The following is a 19,271-nucleotide window of genomic DNA, read 5'->3' as shown; positions in this document are numbered from 1 at the left end:
TGTTACTCTAAATATCTATCATATTTTTAAAAGATTATACCCTTGCTCTAAATCCCCAACTAAAATCTATAAACAAAATACAGTTAAGATAATACAAACACTAGTTCCAAATTTATTTAAACAACTTGGTCTATAAAGTATCAAACTATTCTTCATTTTTCTTATTTTGTCATGTAGTAAATATTCCCAAGAATGCATAACAAAACTCAGTTTCAACATCTTTAAACAACAATATGCAAAAATCGTCAAAATTCTCTCTGATATAGAGGTGTAGGGAGGTTGCTCACTCAATTAAGAGGCTGAACTAGAATAGTGACATCATAATCCGGCAATGGCGGAGGCGAAAGCAGCCGCGTGCAGAGAGATAGACATACGTAAGTGTATGTGCAAAGCAAGAGGTGCCAAGACAGAGAATTGGATGGGGAGATACATGATGGATCCGCGAATTATTGATGTTAGTAAATGCTGGTAGAGAATTATGACACAATGAATTTACGTGGTTCGATTTACTGAGGTAAATCTACGTCCACGGGGAGAAATGAGGGCAGGTTTGTATTGCTTGATCTGCGAAAATACAGCTTACAATACAGACTTGCTATATGCTATTTTATCTCTAGAGAGCTTAACCCTTTTCTATCAGATCTAAGTTCTATTTATACATTGAACTAGGATCGTGGTTTGCAGCCCCACTAACAAGATCGTGGGTGAGCAATAACTGCTCAATAACTGCTTCATACCACTAAAAAGATCGTGGGTATAGTGGAGGTCGTGGAGGCCTTTCGTGAGTCCACCAACTCCTAGTTCGGTCGAATGCTGAGACCGAACTGCTGGACTTTACCGATCAGCTCTTGCCGATCTGAGAGGAGAGCTTGACTGGTCGGCTTTTACCGAGCTGTAGGCTGAGTCCGAACTCTTTGGTCGTGCCGAACTCTTTGGTCGTGCCGAACTCTTTGATGCCGAACAGATACTCTTTCTTGGGCTCTGGGCTGATGGGCCGTCACTGTTATTGGGCTTGCCATTAGGGTTTAGTTCGTACCCCATCACTACCCCCCCCGAAAAGCGAAGTGGATCACTTCGGCGAGGTGAGTCACTTCGGCATTCTGGATAACGGTAAGGGGGAGGCTGACGTCAGGGGACGTGCCTAGCGCATGCCTGCATTAAATGCGACAGTAAAATCCGGCCGTTGATTCCTGAAAAGGTGGGATTCGAAACGGCGCAACGATTTCGAAATCTTTCCCGTATCTGATAAATACGCTCTTTCTTCATCATTGAAGCACTTTTGCTGTTGCGTCTTCTATACTCTCTTTCTTGCGAAAATTCTCTCTCCGCTTTCAAGAATTTTTTTCAGACTATCTTCACCTTCAAAAGTAAGAAAAATGTCTTCTTCTTCTTCTTCGGAGTCGGGTAGCGTTAGGAAAGGGGGGTAAGGGGTCTTCTAGCCGGAAAGAATCCGGGGAGAAGACCGTAGAGTATTTTCACAGTATCTTGAGTAAGGATACTGTGATATCCCTTTACGAAAAATACTCTTTTCCTGGGGGGAAGGCGGTGGTACCTGACGGTGATCACAGGGCTGACTCCCCGCCGGAGGGTTACGTCACCGTGTACGAGGCCTGCTTAGAATGCGGGCTTCGTTTCCCCCTCCCTTCTGCCTTTATAGATTTACTAGATTTTTTTCAGCTTCCTTTAGGCCAGGTGACTCCGAACTCTTGGAGGCACTTGTCGGCCTTCGCTGCCGAACTCCGTAGGTTAGGAAGGGATTTGTCTTTGAAGGCGATCCTTAAATTCTTTCAATTTAAGAGGAAGGGGTCTTGGTTTTACTTGATCCCTTTACAGCCTTTTAGGGCCTTTTGTAAAACGAAGTGGCCGAAGTGGCAAAATCGCTTCTTCTACTATGATAGGACCGCGGCTCCTAGTTTTCCCTGGAGAGGGCCGGAGTCCGTTATCCGTCACCCTCGGCCTGAACCGTTGGACGAGCTCGACGGCGAGCTCAACAAGATTCCCCTAGTTAGGAAACAATACACGGAGTCTGAGCTCGTCAAGGGCGACGTCGTGTTCGACATCTCGTCTTCGGACGAAGAGGCCGAGGGTGAGGATTTCTCTTTATCTTTATGCTCTACTGCTTTAACGAAGAAAATCTGACTTTGCTTTCTTGCTTTTTGGCAGTGTTCATGTTGAATAAGGCTATCAGAAAGTCCTCCGAGCTTGTGGAGCCGGAGAGAGAGAAGGCTACCAGCTCGGCGCCTGATGCCGAGAAGAATCCGAAGAGGCAAAAGACCTCTTCGGGTCCAAAGAAGCCGGAGTCGACTTCGGCAAATAGGAAGGGGAAGACCCAGAAGCCCCCGAGAGCGCCAGAGAAAGACATGGTCTTGGCGCCTCCTTCGGAGCATATCTGTGAGCCATTTCTATGGCCCACGGACTTCGCCGAGGTGAATTGTCTTCTTGATTCCTTGGCTTGGCTTCTGTCCTGTATTTTTGGTGCCCTCTGTTAACTTTTTTCCTTATCCATTTTCAGAGGAATGATATGCTCTCCAAGCTCGTCGCCGTCGAACTCTCCAAAGCGTCCAATGACTATGCCGAGATGCAGAGGAAGTTGGCGGCTGCTTGTCATCGGGCCGAACAGGCTGAGGCTAAATTTGAGAAGGCCAGAGCTGCTAGGATTTCGGCCCAGGATGAAGCTCAGTTTGCCAAAAACCAGCTCGTCATCCAGCGAGAGCAGGCGAAGCGGAGCGATGCTGCTGCCGTGGTTGCCCAAGGGGAGGCTCTCCGTGTTTACACGGAGAAACTCTTTTTGAGCAGCCAGTTCTCGGCCTTTGTCGGTAGCCTGGTAAGGCTAATTGCCGATAAGGGCGAGCAGGGGGCCGACGTCGTGCTGCCTCTGTACAGCCGAGAGATAGCAGCTCGGCTTCAGAATCTGCCGCTCCTTGAGGAGCTCGCTTCATCTTCGGTCCTGCTTTCTGCAGACCGAGTCCGGAGTTGTCGAGCTGATCGGGACGAGAACCTGGAGGCTATCTTTGCCTCCGTGGGACCCGTTTCACCCGCTTCGACTTACAACGGAGAGGGTGAGGCCGAGCCGCTGGAGCGGGAGGCCGAAGTCGATCAGGCCGGGCATCCGGAGAAGGAGGCCGATCAGGAGGCGGAGGCGAGGCCGGCAGGAGGCGAGGCCGAGGCTGAGGTAGCCCAGGAGAAGGAAGCTGTACCAGACCGAGGAGCCGGAGACGAAGCAGGCGGAGTATGATTTCGTCTCCCTTCTCTTAGTCTAGGTTCTTCCTTGTAAAATGGCCTTGAAGCCCTAGTGTAAAAAATTTTCCTTGTGAATGAAAAATTCTCTACATTTGTCTTCGTATAGCTTTTCGTACTCGCCTTTATTCCTGTTGTATTTTACTATCTGCTCGGTATAGCTGCCGAACTAATAGCTGCTTTGTACTCAAGGAGATGGAGATACTTCACTGGAAACGGCTGTACTCTTCGGCTTTAGACGAAGCTGAGAGAAGAGCTATAGCCGATCAGACGAAGAATGACGAGCTTCTGGCTCGTTTAGTGAAGCTGGAGGCCGATATCAAGGACATAGAGTCCGATAAGAAAGATCTGGAGGCCGAGCTGAATACGACCATTGCTGAGAGGACTGCGTACGAGGATTACATCCGTGTGCGCGGGGGATTGACCATATCAGATGTTCAGAGTCGAGTTGACGAACTGTGGGAGGAATATCTTGTACTCCGGAGGAACAATGCGCTGGAGAGCTCGGCTTGCCAACAAGTTGTGAAATCACTACGGCGTTGGGCTTCTCGGTACAACATTGTTCTTTCTCGGCGCCCCCCCATAGAAAGATTCCTTCGGCATATCGTGCCAACAGATGCTCGCACTCCAGATCAAACCTCTGGTTCCCTTGTTCAAAATCCTACTCCAAGTCAACAACGAACTCCGGAACAGCCGGAAACGTCTAGACGAGAACGGGCTCAGGAGCAACCGGAATCGTCAAGACAGGGACGGACTGAAATTCGCCGAGGAGTTGTGACTATGAGCGAGCAAGATCAGCAGATGCTTATTGCAGAGACTCTTCATCGCCGAGGTGTTAGGACTTCTCGGGCTCGGGGAAGAGGCGTTGGGTCGAGGATAGCATCTCGTCGACCTGCTTATTCTTCATCTGCTCGGAACGACCGAACTCGGCTTCCAGAGGATTTTGTGAATAGGTGGCTCAACTTTAGCAACCCCGGACAGTAGAATAGTCCTTTGTAATAGTAGGGTAGCGGAGTTGTATGCTGAACAAGATTTGAAAAATGAAATTTTGTCTCCACCTCTAACACTGTATTTACAGCTTAGCGAAAAAATTTCATCGTACTTGTCCTCGGTCTTATGAAGTATACTTCTTTGATCGGACTTGGTCCTTGGTCTTATGAAATAAACTTCTTTGACCGGACTCGTCATTGGTCTGATGAAATAAACATCTTTGACCGGACTCGTCTTTGGTCTGATGAAATAAACATCTTTGACCGGACTCGTCTTTGGTCTGATGAAATAAACATCTTTGACCGGACTTGGTTTGTGTTCTAATTTGGCGATTTTTGTCGCCGGGATCGAACTTTCCCTTGTCCTAATTCGGCGAGTTTTATCGCGTGGATCGGACTTTCCCAGTTAACCGAAGTGGTCTTATGCAGTAAACCTCTTTGACTAGACATGGTCGTCCTCGGTCTTATGAGGTAAACTTCTTTGACCGAACTCAGTCGTCCTAATTCGGCGAGGTTTATCGCGTGGATCGGACTTTCCCTTATTGCAGTTCGTTTCAGACGAAGTGCTTATTAAGCTGAATTGCGGTCTTGTATCCTCCTTGGAAGCTTGGACGCACAATCGTTGGCTTATTGCAGTTCGTTTCAGACGGACTGCTTGTTAAGCTGAATTGTGGTCTTATATCCTCCTTGGAAGCTTGGACGCACAATCGTTGGCTTATTGCAGTTCGTTTCAGACGGACTGCTTGTTAAGCTGAATTGTGGTCTTATATCCTCCTTAGAAGCTTGGACTCACAATAGTCTTTAATAATCGATCTAAAAAGGGGATCAGTCTTTAAAGAACGATATACCTTGGTACCATTTGTAAGAGACGACAAGCACATAGAGACAAAACACATAGAGAAAAAAAAGAAAAAGACGAAAGAAAAAAAACTTTAAACTTTTATAAAACGACAAGTAAAAGATACAAGTAAAAACAAACAAATAAAAACATGTACCCCTATGACCGAACTAGACACAAGACAGACTGACCGGACTTTGTCTCTTACAAGTGGAACTTCTTGAGGTTGGAGACGTGCCATGTTCGGGGTACTTGTTCTCCTGACATGTGAGTCAATTTATAAGACCCTTTGCCGAGGACTTCTGACACCCGATATGGACCCTCCCATGTGGGCTCGAGTTTGCCCAGCTTTTCTGCTCGGCTTACTTCGTTGTTTCTCAAGACGAGATCTCCCACTTGAAATTGAAGCTTTTTCACCCTTTGGTTATAGTACCGGGCTACTTGCTCCTTATACTTGGCTGCTTTTATGCACGCCAATTCTCTTCTTTCTTCGGCGAGATCTAGTTCTGCTCTCAGTCCGTCGTCATTCATTTCTGAGGAGAAATTTAGAGTTCGGGGACTGGGTACGCCGATCTCCACCGGGATTACGGCTTCAGTGCCGTACACCAGACTATACGGAGTTTCACCGTTGGAGGTTTTGGGTGTAGTTCGGTAGGACCATAGGACTTGAGGGAGATTTTCTACCCATTGTCCTTTGGCTTGTTCTAACCGAGCTTTTAACCCTTTCACCAGAATCCGGTTCGTTACTTCCGCTTGTCCGTTTGCTTGGGGATGGGAGACCGAAGTGAACCGCTGTTGAATGTTTAGCTCTTGGCACCAATTCTTGAACGTCTTGTCGGTGAACTGAGTCCCATTATCCGAGATGAGGATGTGGGGTATGCCAAATCGGCACACTATGTTCTTCCAGACGAAGTCCAATGCCTTTGAGCTCGTTATCGTAGCTAATGGTTCAGCCTCCACCCACTTCGTGAAGTAGTCCACGGCAACGATAAGGAATTTCATTTGCCGAGGAGCTTGAGGAAGTGGTCCCACTATGTCTATGCCCCATTGCATGAAAGGCCAAGGGCTTTGCATAGTGTACAGATCGGTCTGCGGCATCCTTGGGACATTTGCATGAATTTGGCACTTCGTACACTTCTTGACGAGCTGCACTGCCTCTTGTACCATGGTTGGCCAATAATATCCCCATCTCAGAACTTTTTTAGCTAAAGCTCTGGCTCCGATGTGGCTACCGCACGATCCTTCATGAACTTCTCTGAGGATGTAGTCCGTCTCTTCTGGTCCTACGCACCGCAATAACGGCTGGAGGTAAGACTTTCTAAAGAGGACTCCTTCATGAAGTTCGTACCGAAGAGCTCGGCACGTGATCTTCCGAGCTTCTCTCTTATCCTCGGGCAATTGTCCTTGATCCAGATACTGCAAGATCGGCGTCATCCAGTTCGGCGAGCTGGATACTGAATGTACCTCGGCTTCATCAATGCTTCGATGCATTAATTCTTCCGCCTTTGAGCTCGGATCTGAGGCCAACTTACTTAAGATATCTGCTCGGCTATTTTCCGCTCTGGGAATACGGATTATCCGAAAATAGGAGAAACTTCGGCTGATGCTTTGCGCTTTGTCCAAATACTTCTTCATTCTCTCGTCACGGGCTTCACTTGTACCCAACATGTGATTTACTATGACTTGTGAATCACAATGGACTTTGAGAGATTTGACGAGCAGACTTTGCGCTAACTGGAGTCCGGCCAGGAGGGCTTCGTACTCGGCTTCATTATTAGTAGTGGGGAATAGGAACCGAAGTGAGTAGGTTACCTCGTGTCCGTCGGGAGCGACAAGTAGAATACCAGCTCCACTTCCCATCTTGTTTGAAGCTCCATCTACGAATCCGCTCCAACAGTCCGGCGGTTCTACTTCGGATTCCAAGGGCTGTGCTAGTTCGGCATTGGCAGAATTCTTCTGTTCGGCAATAACAGGACTTGCTTGATCGAACTTTGCTTCTGCAAGAAAATCTGCCAAGGCTTGTCCCTTGATGGCTTTCCGAGGTAGATATTCAATTGTGTGCTCTCCCAACTCTATAGCCCACTTGGCGATTCTGCCTGATGCTTCCGGTTTGGTCAACACTTGCCGAAGTGGCAGATCAGTTAAGACGCATACCTTGTGAGCATAGAAGTATGGCCGCAGTCTCCTTGCTGCATTTACTAATGCCAGAGCAATCTTTTCCAGTGGTTGATACCTTGTTTCTGGACCTCTTAATGCTCGGCTTGTAAAGTAGATGGGAAGCTGCTTTAGGCCTTCTTCTCGTACAAGCACCGCGCTGATGGTTTGATCCGATGCCGCTAAGTATAAGAATATTACTTCGGCTTCGGTTGGAGCAGAGAGCATAGGAAGCTCGGCTAGATAACTTTTGAGCTCGTCAAAGGCCTTTTTCTGCTCGGCTCCCCACTCGAACTTTGGTGCCTTTTTCAACACCGTGAAGAACGGCAGTTGCTTTTCGGCTGCTTGAGAAAGGAATCGATTCAGTGCGGCTAGGCATCCGGTTAGCCTTTGCACGTCATGTATGGACTTCGGCATTGCCATGTTTTGAACGACTTGAACTTTTGAGGGGTTTGCCTTGAGTCCGTCCTTTGAAACCCAACAACCCAGAAACTTTCCCGAATCTACCAAAAAGGTACACTTTTGGGGATTAAGTTTGAGGTTGGCTTTCTTGAGCACGTTGAGAGTGGACTTGAGGTTGTGCTCGTACTCCGAAGTGCTTTTGCTTTTGACGACTATATCGTCAACATACACTTCGACCTCCTTTCCAATCAGGTGCCGAAAAAGCTTGTCTACCATCCTTTGATAAGTGGCTCCGGCATTCTTTAAACCGAATGGCATCTTTTTATAAGCGAAAATGCCGAAATCAGTAATGAAGGCCGTTTTTTGAAGCGTCAATCTCATCCATTAAAACTTGATGGTATCCTTTGTACAGATCAAGAAAACAAAAAATTTCAAAGCCTATCAAAGCTTCTACTTTTTTATCTATGTTCGGAAGGGGATAGCAATCTTTGGGACAGTGCTTATTTAGATCGGTGAAATCTATGCACATCCGCCATCCTCCTTCCTTTTTCTTGATCATGACAGGATTGGCTACCCACGAAGGGTACTTCACTTCGAATAACACATCCGCCTTCAATAATTGACGGACTTCGTCATGGATGACTTGATTTCGTTCTGCCGCAAAGAGTCTTTGCTTCTGTTTTATCGGCCGGACTGAAGGATCAATATTTAACCGATGAGTGATTACCTCGGGGGGCACTCCGGTCATGTCCAACGGAGACCATGCAAAGACGTCTTTATACTCCTTGAGGAGCTGGATGGTTTTTTCCCGAAGTAGGGGCGTTCCCGCGAAGCCGATCTTAACCGTTCGGGATGGATCGTCTTCGTACAGCTGAACTGTCATCGAGTTCGGCTCCGGTATGACTTCGGTCATCGCCTCTGACTCCGGCTGCTGTGATTGCTATGCTTGGTGGTGCCGATCTGACTGCTCGGCACTTCTAAGCGCAATTTGCAGACATTCCTTTGCTCTCTTTTGGTCACCTCGGATGACCGCTATCCCTCCTTTAGTGGGGATCTTGATGGTGAGGTGATAGGTGGAGCAAACGGCCCGAACTGTGTTGAGCCAGTCTCTTCCCAGGATGACGTTGTACGGGGACCGAGCTTTCACCACGAAAAACTCAATCATCGTACTGGAGCTAGTAGGCGCTTTCCCCACCGTGATCGGAAGGCTGATAATACCTTCAGGGCGGGTGTCCTCCTGGGTGAAGCTCTTCAGGGGAAGCGGAGCCGGACTGAGCCGAGCTGGGTCCACTTCTAGTTTGTCGAAGCACTCTTTAAAAAGAATGCTAACCGACGCTCCTGTATCCACAAACACCCTGTGGATCAGTTTGTTTGCCACTCCGGCTTGGATGACAATGGCGTCTTGGTGAGGAGAGATGGCCGGGACGGGATCAGCAGCCGAGAACGTAATCACTTCGTCCTGCTTCAGCCTTTTATGCGTTGGCTCCTCTCGATTGTAGCCTCTGCGTTCTGACTTTAGGGACGACTTGGTCTTCCCGGCAGGGAGCGCGTCAATAGTCTGGATTACTCCATCATATTGCGGCTCGTCATCGTCTTCGGGATCCGGCTGCCTTTTCGGATCCTGAGGGGCGCAGTTCGCACCACTCTGCTTTTTATTCTTCTTTGGCTGCTTACTTCGGTATTTTTTCAATGTCCCTGCCTTCACAAGAACATCGATACCTGCAGCCAAGTTTCTGCACTCCTCAGTATCGTGACCGTGGTCTTGATGGTAGGAGCAGTAGTTATCCTGTGGTCGGCGCGCGGCTGATTTCGTCATCCGCTTTGGCTTTTCGAATAGGTCAGAGTGCAGTTCGAAAATTTCCGCCCTCGGCTTGTTCAGCGGTACGAACTGAGCGGGCGGCTTCTCGGGATTGAGACGAGGTCCCAATCTGTCTTGCACCGGAGCCCTTTGAATTCTTTCAAATGGAGTCCGGCGAGGATGCCCCTGATCGCTATGATCGGGCTTCCTTCTGTCTCCTCGGGACGATGAGCTGTCTAACGACCGTTTACGACGGTCTGCCTCATCGGCCCGGGAGTACTGGTCCGCAATGTCCCACATTTCCTGAGCTGTCTGCGGACCGCACTCAACGAGCTTCCTGTAGAGAGCTCCGGGCAGGATTCCATTTTGGAATGCCGAGATGACAAGCAGATCGTTGAGATCGTCTACTTGCAGGCATTCCTTGTGGAATCTTGTCATAAAGTCGCTAATTTTTTCGTCGCGACCTTGACGAATGGAAAGCAGCTGAGCCGAAGTGATTCGGGCTTCCGCTTTCTGAAAGAACCTCCTGTGGAAGGCATCCATTAGATCTCGGTAAGATCTGATGCTGCCCTGGGGGAGGCTATCGAACCACCTTCTCGCGTTCCCGATGAGCAGCTCGGGAAACAGCTTGCACATGTGGACCTCGTTGAGACCCTGGTTCGCCATGTTATATTGATAGCGCCCCAAGAAATCGTGAGGGTCCACGAGCCCGTCGTAAGTCATCGACGGAGTTCGGTAGTTCTGTGGTAGGGGAGTTCGGGTGATGTCGTCCGAGAACGGAGTCTTCAGTGCTCCGTACACGGCGAATCCGATATCTCGTCGGTATGGAGGAGATTGAGTTCTCCTGTGATTCCGGTACCGAGGAGGAGCTGGAATATGTCGGGGTTGAGGATTCTTTCTCCTGGGAGATGCGACACTACTGCGGTAGTGACTTTCTTGTGCGGATGGAGAAGGAGAATCCGTCGTTTTCGTCTCCGGCTGCTTTTGGCTTTTTCGCAGGAAGGTTAAGAATTCCTCCTGCTTTTCAGCCAAAAACTGCTTAACAGCCTCATTCAAATCGGGCTGCTGGGAAGACTCAGTGGGACGATTTTTGGAGCGGCTTGTTCCTTCGCCATGAGAACTGGTGGTGGATTTATCCCTAGGCTGTTTTCCCGACCTATGGGATGGATTGGCTTCCTCCTGGTTCTCACGGGCTGGAATACGGGTATTCTGCGATCTGGTATGCATTTTTTGGGTGGAAAAAATGGATCAAAAATTCGCTTTATCACAAATTTTGTTCTCTGCTTCCCACAGACGGCGCCAGTGATGGATCCGCGAATTATTGATGTTAGTAAATGCTGGTAGAGAATTATGACACAATGAATTTACGTGGTTCGATTTACTGAGGTAAATCTACGTCCACGGGGAGAAATGAGGGCAGGTTTGTATTGCTTGATCTGCGAAAATACAGCTTACAATACAGACTTGCTATATGCTATTTTATCTCTAGAGAGCTTAACCCTTTTCTATCAGATCTAAGTTCTATTTATACATTGAACTAGGATCGTGGTTTGCAGCCCCACTAACAAGATCGTGGGTGAGCAATAACTGCTCAATAACTGCTTCATACCACTAAAAAGATCGTGGGTATAGTGGAGGTCGTGGAGGCCTTTCGTGAGTCCACCAACTCCTAGTTCGGTCGAATGCTGAGACCGAACTGCTGGACTTTACCGATCAGCTCTTGCCGATCTGAGAGGAGAGCTTGACTGGTCGGCTTTTACCGAGCTGTAGGCTGAGTCCGAACTCTTTGGTCGTGCCGAACTCTTTGGTCGTGCCGAACTCTTTGATGCCGAACAGATACTCTTTCTTGGGCTCTGGGCTGATGGGCCGTCACTGTTATTGGGCTTGCCATTAGGGTTTAGTTCGTACCCCATCAATACAGTACGGTGATTGGCGGAGGGCAGCGGTCACCGGTTGCCGGAGACGGATTTGACAGCGGGAGTGTGTGTGTGTGTGTACGAGTCACCTTGTGTGTATGAAGATGGCAGTGTGTGTCTATGTGTGAATTGAAAGGAGTGGGGGAGTGTAGAATGTTCCGTAAGCGGGAGTGGAGATCAAAATCTCATTCCATTTTTCAATTTCTTCAATTCTCTTTTTTCTTTTTCTTGTATTAATCTTTATTTAATTTTTTTTCTTTTATTTACAAAAATCAAAAACCCCCCACAACTTAGATTTTGTATTCTAAAACTAAAACAAACACATTTCTAATCAATTTATTTCCTACTAATCCGACACACATTTTTATTCACCGAAACCTCTAATTTCATTTAAGTATACACTTCTAACGCATTTTTTTAACCACTTTTAAAATTTACGAAATTTCGGTTTGTTACACCCTTCGTCCCAACTTAAGAGTTTTATTTTGTCATTTCCGTCCGTCCCAACTTAAGAGTCTTATTTCACTTTTACCATAATAGTAGTAGGCCTCATATTCCATCAACTTATTATACTCACATTTTATTATAAAAGTAATATATATAAGTGGGACTCATATTCCACTAATTTATTCAGCCCACTTTTCTTTACCTTTCTTCAAACCCGTGCTCGAACTAATTAGGACTCTTAAGTTAGGACGGAGGGAGTATCAAGTTTGGTCAATTTTTGGTTAATTCCACAACTGAAAAAATCAATTATATCATAATATTATTGACATTTTTCTCAATTGTTTCATTTATCTAAATTTTGAAAAAAAAGGTTTGTACAAAGTAAAAGCTTAAATCCACAACTTTTTATGTATTCTCTCCGTTCCAAGGAAGATGACCCATTTCTTGAGCGGCACGAGATTTTATACAATTTTATTTTATGCGTTAAATAAAGTGAATAAAATAGAAATAAAGCTCTTTACATTTTTAGTAATTGGTCATCTTAATTGGAACAAATCAAAAAGGAAAGTTAGTCATCTTTAATGGGAAGATAGATTATTTATGTATATCATTCAAGAAGTTATGGATTTAAGTCTGAAAAATATGGAATATAATAAGATTAAGTTAATGTATTTCAGTTTTGGGTCATACGCAATTTCCTAAAATCCAAATCAATGATATAATTGATGAAAATATCAAATTGTGATAATAATTGATTATTTTATGAAGATGGTATTTCATCCGTCTCTTAAAAATCGACACTTTTAAAACTACACGAATTTTAATATAAATTGATAAAATAAGAGATATTGAAGAAAATTGAAAACTTCATTCTGCTGTCAAATTGAAACGACAAGAATTCATTTTTTGCAATCTTTTTCATCTTCTTTGTTTCTTTATTAAGAAGGCGAAGTAATTGTACGAGTAAAATACACTTTTTAACACTTTAAATTCCATTGAACATTTTAAAATTAGCATGAAAGAAAATAAATGTTGGAGTATTCATATGTGAAAGAACGATAAATTGGAATATAAATTAATCATTAGTAATGCTGTAGACAAATTCTCGTTATTGTGCATTCAAATAAGCACTATAATGTAGATGAGTAATTGAATTATAAAAATACAATCTGATTAAAGCTACTACCAAATATATTTCTATAAAGATGACCGGGAGTGATCGTATGCAAAATATATATCATCGCTCTTCACTTCAAACACATGTAAGGGCTTTGTCATATCATAATCCCGATGCTTGTAAACATCAAAAGCTACTTGCTTCAGACCCACCATAAATGACAAAAAGAATAAAGTATTGCCCAAAATATTAGGGCACAACTTCCGCTAATAATCTTTACCTACAGTTCAACCTCAAAAGTTGAGAATTTTTCAGGAAAAATTTACGACATGAACCCTATTATCCTTACGCAATCAGAAGTCGCAGCCATAAGTAGCAAATAACTACAAAATAATTGCTAATTACAGAAACATTAGCGGTACATCCTTCTTTAGTATCTTGAACATGTTGAAATAACATGTTGAAATTCTGAGAGGGTGGGATGATTCAATAATTCACCCCATTGATTTCATTATATAGGCAAGAATAAGTCATTTACTGATTTTTAACTATACAAATTTTACATCATATAAATTCCATTAATTAATCAGATAAAGTATTAAATCTGAAAGGCAACGATCCATTAACGGTACATCCTTCTTTCTTTATATTTTTAGTTATATACTCTCAAATCTTTTACATGCTTTCTCCTTTAGTTTCAAATTTTAAGAGTTTAAATAAAGTATTCCCTACATCCCAAGGAAGATACCCCTTTCTTGGGTGATACGAGATTTTATGTAGTTTTATTTTATGTGTTAGATGGAGAGAAAAAAATAAGAGAGAATAAAATAGAGATAAATAGATTTTTATTTTTAATAATGAGTCATTTTAGATGAGACGAATTATAAAGAAAAGTGGGTCATCTTCAATGGGACGGAGGAAGAATTAAAATAAAAAAGAAAAAAATTAAAACTGTAAATTTAATTAGTATTAATATTAATATCATCATATGTCCCATTCAATTCTTATCCAGTTGCGCTCTCCTAGTCACATTCTACTATAAAATTAGTACAAATATATAAAAATAAACCTATATTTCAATAATTTTTTATATTTTTTAAAACTCAATCTTAAGTAAGTGGGAATTTAAATTATTGACGAGGGAGTATTGATCAGAATTTTAACAATTTTTGTTCAGTACTTTAGCAATTTATGAACCTTTGGCATTTGGCGCAAAAATTGTGACTAGTTTTCTGATTTCGACGATTGCGGCGGCGGCGCTCTCAAGATCCACCGTCTCCACTTCTTACAAACTCATGGAGATCAACTTCATGAATGCAGAGAATATGGAGAAGATAATATTGAGAGAATGATGAAAACTTTATTCAATGATTAACAAAGAGTACACTACACCTTATATATTCGGTGCATGAAGCTATATGAAGCTAACAACTAATAAGCATAACTAACTAACTGAAACATCCAACTGTCAACTAACTAACTAACTAACTAATTAACTTCTCTTCACAATGCATAGCCGAGAGCTTGAGTGTAGATGAGGTGAGGTGCACGGTTGTCTGCATGGAGCTGCAGTTGTAGGATGAAGATGATGTATCATTAATAGGCCCCCTCAAGATGAACTATATAGACTCTTGAAGTCCATCTTGAACAACAATGTGTTAAAAGGGGTAGTGGCTAGCGGTTTAGTGAAGATATCAGCAAGTTGGAGGTTGATGGGAACATGAACCGTTTTGATCACACCTGCAATAATCTTGTCTCGAACGGTGTGGCAAACGATTTCTATGTGTTTTGTCCGTTCATGAAATACAGAATTGGTGCTGATGTGCACAGCCGCTTGACTATCACAATAGAGTGGAACCGGCTTCTTAATGTCTATAGCAAAATCTTTTAGCAATGCGATGATCCACACCACTTCACAGCAAGCAAGGGCCATTGATCTATATTCAGCTTCAGCTAAAGATCTAGAAACCGTGTGTTGTTTCTTGGATCTCCACGAAATCAGAGAGGTGCCCAAAAATAGACAGAAACCAGAAATGGATCTTCTAGTATCCGGGCATCCAGCCCAATCAGCATCAGAGAAGATGCTTAATGAAGGATCTGCCAGAGAAGAATAGAATAAACCATGACCTATTGTGCCCTTCAAATACTTGAGAACTCTTTCAGCAGCAAGAAGGTGATCTGTGCATGGTTTAGACAAGAACTGACTGAGCTTATTAACATCAAAGGTGATGTCACGTCTTGTGATGCAGAGATATACAAGGCGTCCAATAAGTCTTCTATAAACTGTGGGATCAGGGAGAGGGTCTCCTGCATCCATCTGCAGCTGTATGGTGGAATCCATGGGTGTAGAGGCTAGTTTACAACCGAGTAAGCCAACATCAGTAACAAGATCAAGTGCATACTTGTGTTGAGAGACAAAGATTCCAGTTCCATTCCTTGCTATCTCAATACCAAGGAAGTACTTCGGTTTACCAAGATCCTTGAACTTAAAATGATTGGCAAGAAAAGCTTTGAAGTCAGAAATCATGGAGTCCTCACTGCTAGCCACCAGAATATCATCAATATAAATGACAAAACCAAAAAATTTCCCATCTGAAGAGTGTTTGAAGAAGAAAGAATGATTCGATGCAGATTGAATCAGACCAAAACCAGCTAAGACTTGAGAGAATTTGAGATACCATTGTCTGGAGGGTTATTTAAGGCCACATAATGATTTTTTCAACCTGCAAACAAGCTGACCAGACCCGGGTGGAGGATCTGAGATAACCAATCCATGGGGTAGAGTCATGTAGATTTCTTCATCCAAATCCCCATACAAAAAGGCATTATTGATATCAAGATGGGCCAAAGACCAACCTTTTATGGCTGCAAGAGAAAGCATCAACTTAACTGTAGTCAATTTAGCAACCGGTGAGAAGGTATCATGATAGTCAATACCAGCTTGTTGAGTGAAGCCTTTGGCAACCAAACGTGCCTTGTATATCTCAATAGTGGCATCAGCTTTAAATTTGATCTTGTACACCCATTTGCAAGAAATAGGTATCTTGCCTGGAGGTAGATATGTGATTAACCAAGTATTGGTTCTAATCAAAGTTTGTAGCTCATCTTGCATTGCCATAGCCCATTCTGGGCATTGGGAGGCTTTTTTGTATGTAGAGGGTTCAGTAAGAACAGAAAGGAGGCTGATGAAGTTGAGATATGGTTTGGATAGTTTGGATAGAGAAAAGTAATCTGAGATGGGATATTTGGAAGAAGAAGTGACTGAGTTACATAGATAATCTGTGAGATGAGATGGTATTTTGATTTGTCTGCCAGATTTTGAGTGAGTTGATGTGGAAGAGCTTGGATCATTTGATATGAGAGTAGGTGGAGAAATATCAGTTTCAGAAGGAGATATGTGTTGAGAGTGTGGGATATCAGGGGGAAACACTGACTGAGGCTGAGAGGATAAAGGAAAGTCAGTTTCATGAAATGAAACATTTCTACTTATGAAGATCTCATGAGTGTCTATGTTCATGACTTTGTAGCCTCTGTAGCCAGATGGATATCCAATAAAAATGCATTTTATGGCTTTGGGAGAGAATTTGTTTTTACTTTTGTCCAAAGTGGATGCAAAACAAAGACATCCAAAGACTTTGAGATGAGTATATGAGGGAGGCTTTGAGAAGAGAGCCTGGAAGGGAGTGATTTGATTTGGTAAGACAGAAGAGGGGGTTCTGTTAATGAGAAAAGAGGCTGTGAGGATGCACTCTCCCCAAAAAGAAATGGATAGATGAGATTGGAATAAGAGGCTGCGGGCTACATTGAGAAGATGTTGATGTTTCCTCTCAACTCTAGCATTTTGTTGTGGGGTTTCAACACAAGAATGTTGAGCTATTGTTCCATAGGCTGAGAGGAGGGAATGAAGGTTAAATTCAGGTGCATTGTCACTTCTCAAGACCTTAATCTTCTTGGAAAACTAAGTGTGGACAGTAGAGAAAAACTGTGTGAAGACAGGTTGAACCTCAGATTTATGTATGAGAAGGAATGTCCAAACAAAACGGGAGAAATCATCAACAATGGTCAGGAAATACTTGAAACCATCGTGTGTAGGGGTAGAAAAAGGTCCCCATACATCACAATGAATCTTATCAAAGATGTCAGATGAAGTGTGTGTAGATATGGGAAAAGAGAGTTTCTTTTGTTTAGCAATTGGACATATCTGACAAGTAGTAAGATGTGAGTTGGATGGAGATAAGATGTTGGATAACAATTTCATTTTATTGAATGAAGGATGGCCCAAACGTTTATGCCAAGTATCAAGGCTTACAATTGAGTTTACAGAAGCAGAAATAGAGAAGATGCAACACTATCTCTGGAACAAGCTAGAGATGAATCAGTGTTATAACATAATGATTCTGAAAACTAAAAAATGTATAGATTTCCAACTCGGTTACCCTTCCCAATCACTGTCCCCAGTGAAGCTTCCTAAATTTGGAAGTTATTGTGAGTAAAAGTGACAATGCAAGCTGAATTATGAGTGACAACACTAACTGAGATAAGGTTGAATGAGAAGGAGGGAACATGTAGAACTGGAGATAGAGTGATTAGGGGAGTAAGCTTCACAGTACCTAGATGAGTGACAGGAGCTGTGTTGCCATTAGGGAGGTTTACAGAAGCATTTGCTATGGGTAAGGTGGAGTTGAACAAGGATTGGTCATAGAATACATGGTGAGTAGCTCCTGTATCTAGGATCCAGGTAGATGAGGTAGAACATGATGAAGAAATAGAATTAATGGAAGGAAAGAAGAAAATTGTACCAGAAAAATTGGATGAGGCATGAGTAGATGGCTGAGCAGGTGAGTCAGTGGCTGGAGCAGTGGCTGGAGGAGAGGGATTTTGGAGTTTATGGCTCTGCAAGAGGCTAATGAGCTGTTTATATTGATCCAAACTTGGTAGATCAGCAGTGTCTTCAACAAAATTAATAGATCGTTGCTGATGAGTGTTGTGATTCCCAGCAAAACCAGAATTCTGTGAAGGTTTTGCAAAGCCAGATGCTGGTGGATATTTCCCCTTTCCTCTGCCAAATCCAGGTGGAAAACCATGAAGGATGAAGCACTTTTCGATCGGATGATTGGTTCTTCCACAGTGAGAGCAGAGAAACTTATTATAGCCTCTACTAAAGGATGAAGCTGCATTTGCAAAAGGCAATTCACTTGTGACTGGAGCTCGAGTAAGAGCAAAGGATGATGTGTTATTTCCATCGATTGATCTCTGTCTTTCTTCCTGAATCACCAATGAGAAGACCTTAGATAGAGAAGGTAGAGGAATCATTGAGAGAATATGAGATCTAAGTTGAGAAAAAGAGGCATTCAAGCCAATGAGGAATTGCATAGTGCATTCATTCTCCTTATGCTGGTTCCATTTTGATGCATAGTCACAGGTGCATCTAGTACATGTGCACCAAGAAGTAGGCTGAGAATTTCTGTATCCATTCCAAAGTATACGAAGATTGGTGAAGTAAGAGGTAACATCCGAAGATCCTTGAGAAAGAGACATGAGTTGTTGGCGAAGTTGATAGATCCGAGCAGAATCAGCAATGGAGAAGCGCTCTTTCAAATCGAACCAGATCGCATAAGCATCATCAAGGTACATGATGCTGGAGAAAATTTGTGAGGAGATAGAGTTGCGGAGCCATGAAATCACCATGTTGTTGCAACGGATCCATGGCTGATAAAGGAGATCATCACGAGCTGGCCGGAGGATGGATCCATCGACAAAAACAAGCTTATTTTTGGCAATGAGAGCAGTGCTGAACGCTCTGCTCCAAGCTGCATAGTTTGATCCAGTGAGTTGTTGTTGAACGAGAGTGATTCCTGGATTATCGCTCGGATGAAGGAAGTATGGACTGAATGTGTCCTCGGATGGGAGTGGAACAACTCGGTTTCGATTAGCCATTGGAAATCAGAAGATGAGATCTGGAGATAAAAGAGAGATCTGGAGATGATGGAGTTTTGGAGAAGAAATTTGAGTAGATCAGAGAAGGAGATCGAAGGAGCTGAAGATGATCTAGAGAAGATCAAGGAGGCGGAAGCATTTTGTCACTGATACCATAACAAACTCACGGAGATCAACTTCATGAATGCAGAGAATATGGAGAAGATAATATTGAGAGTGATGGTTGGGCGAGTTTTTGATGGTGATGAATGCAGGAAAATACAGATCACGACACAGAGATTTACGTGGTTCGATTTACTGAGGTAAATCTACGTCCACGGGAAGAAAAGAGGGCAGAGTTGTATTGCTTGATCTGTTTTCTACAGCTTACAATACAGATTTGTTATTTGATCTTTGATCTCTAGAGAACTTCTTTAGAACTTCCCCCTTTTCTATC

The 19,271-nt window shown here is 43.6% G+C and overlaps 1 protein-coding gene across 1 annotated transcript; it reads right to left on the bottom strand.

Annotated features, from left to right (window-relative positions):
* Positions 1–17,365: 17,365 nt before the first annotated feature.
* LOC121745861 lies at positions 17,366–18,835 on the bottom strand. Its single transcript, XM_042139806.1, has one exon. The coding sequence runs from the start codon at positions 18,833–18,835 to the stop codon at positions 17,366–17,368; it is 1,470 nt and encodes a 489-aa protein (XP_041995740.1).
* Positions 18,836–19,271: the final 436 nt, after the last annotated feature.

This window comes from Salvia splendens, chromosome 8 (genome assembly GCF_004379255.2).
Source record: "Salvia splendens isolate huo1 chromosome 8, SspV2, whole genome shotgun sequence".
In the NCBI taxonomy this organism is placed as follows: Eukaryota; Viridiplantae; Streptophyta; class Magnoliopsida; order Lamiales; family Lamiaceae; genus Salvia; species Salvia splendens.
Note: the sequence above shows the minus strand (reverse complement) of the source record. Positions and strands in the feature narration are given on the sequence as shown.

What these genes read in the sequence shown, in the direction of transcription:
- LOC121745861 (XM_042139806.1), bottom strand. Translation starts at nt 18,835, where the DNA reads ATGGCTAATCGAAACCGAGTTGTTCCACTCCCATCCGAGGACACATTC.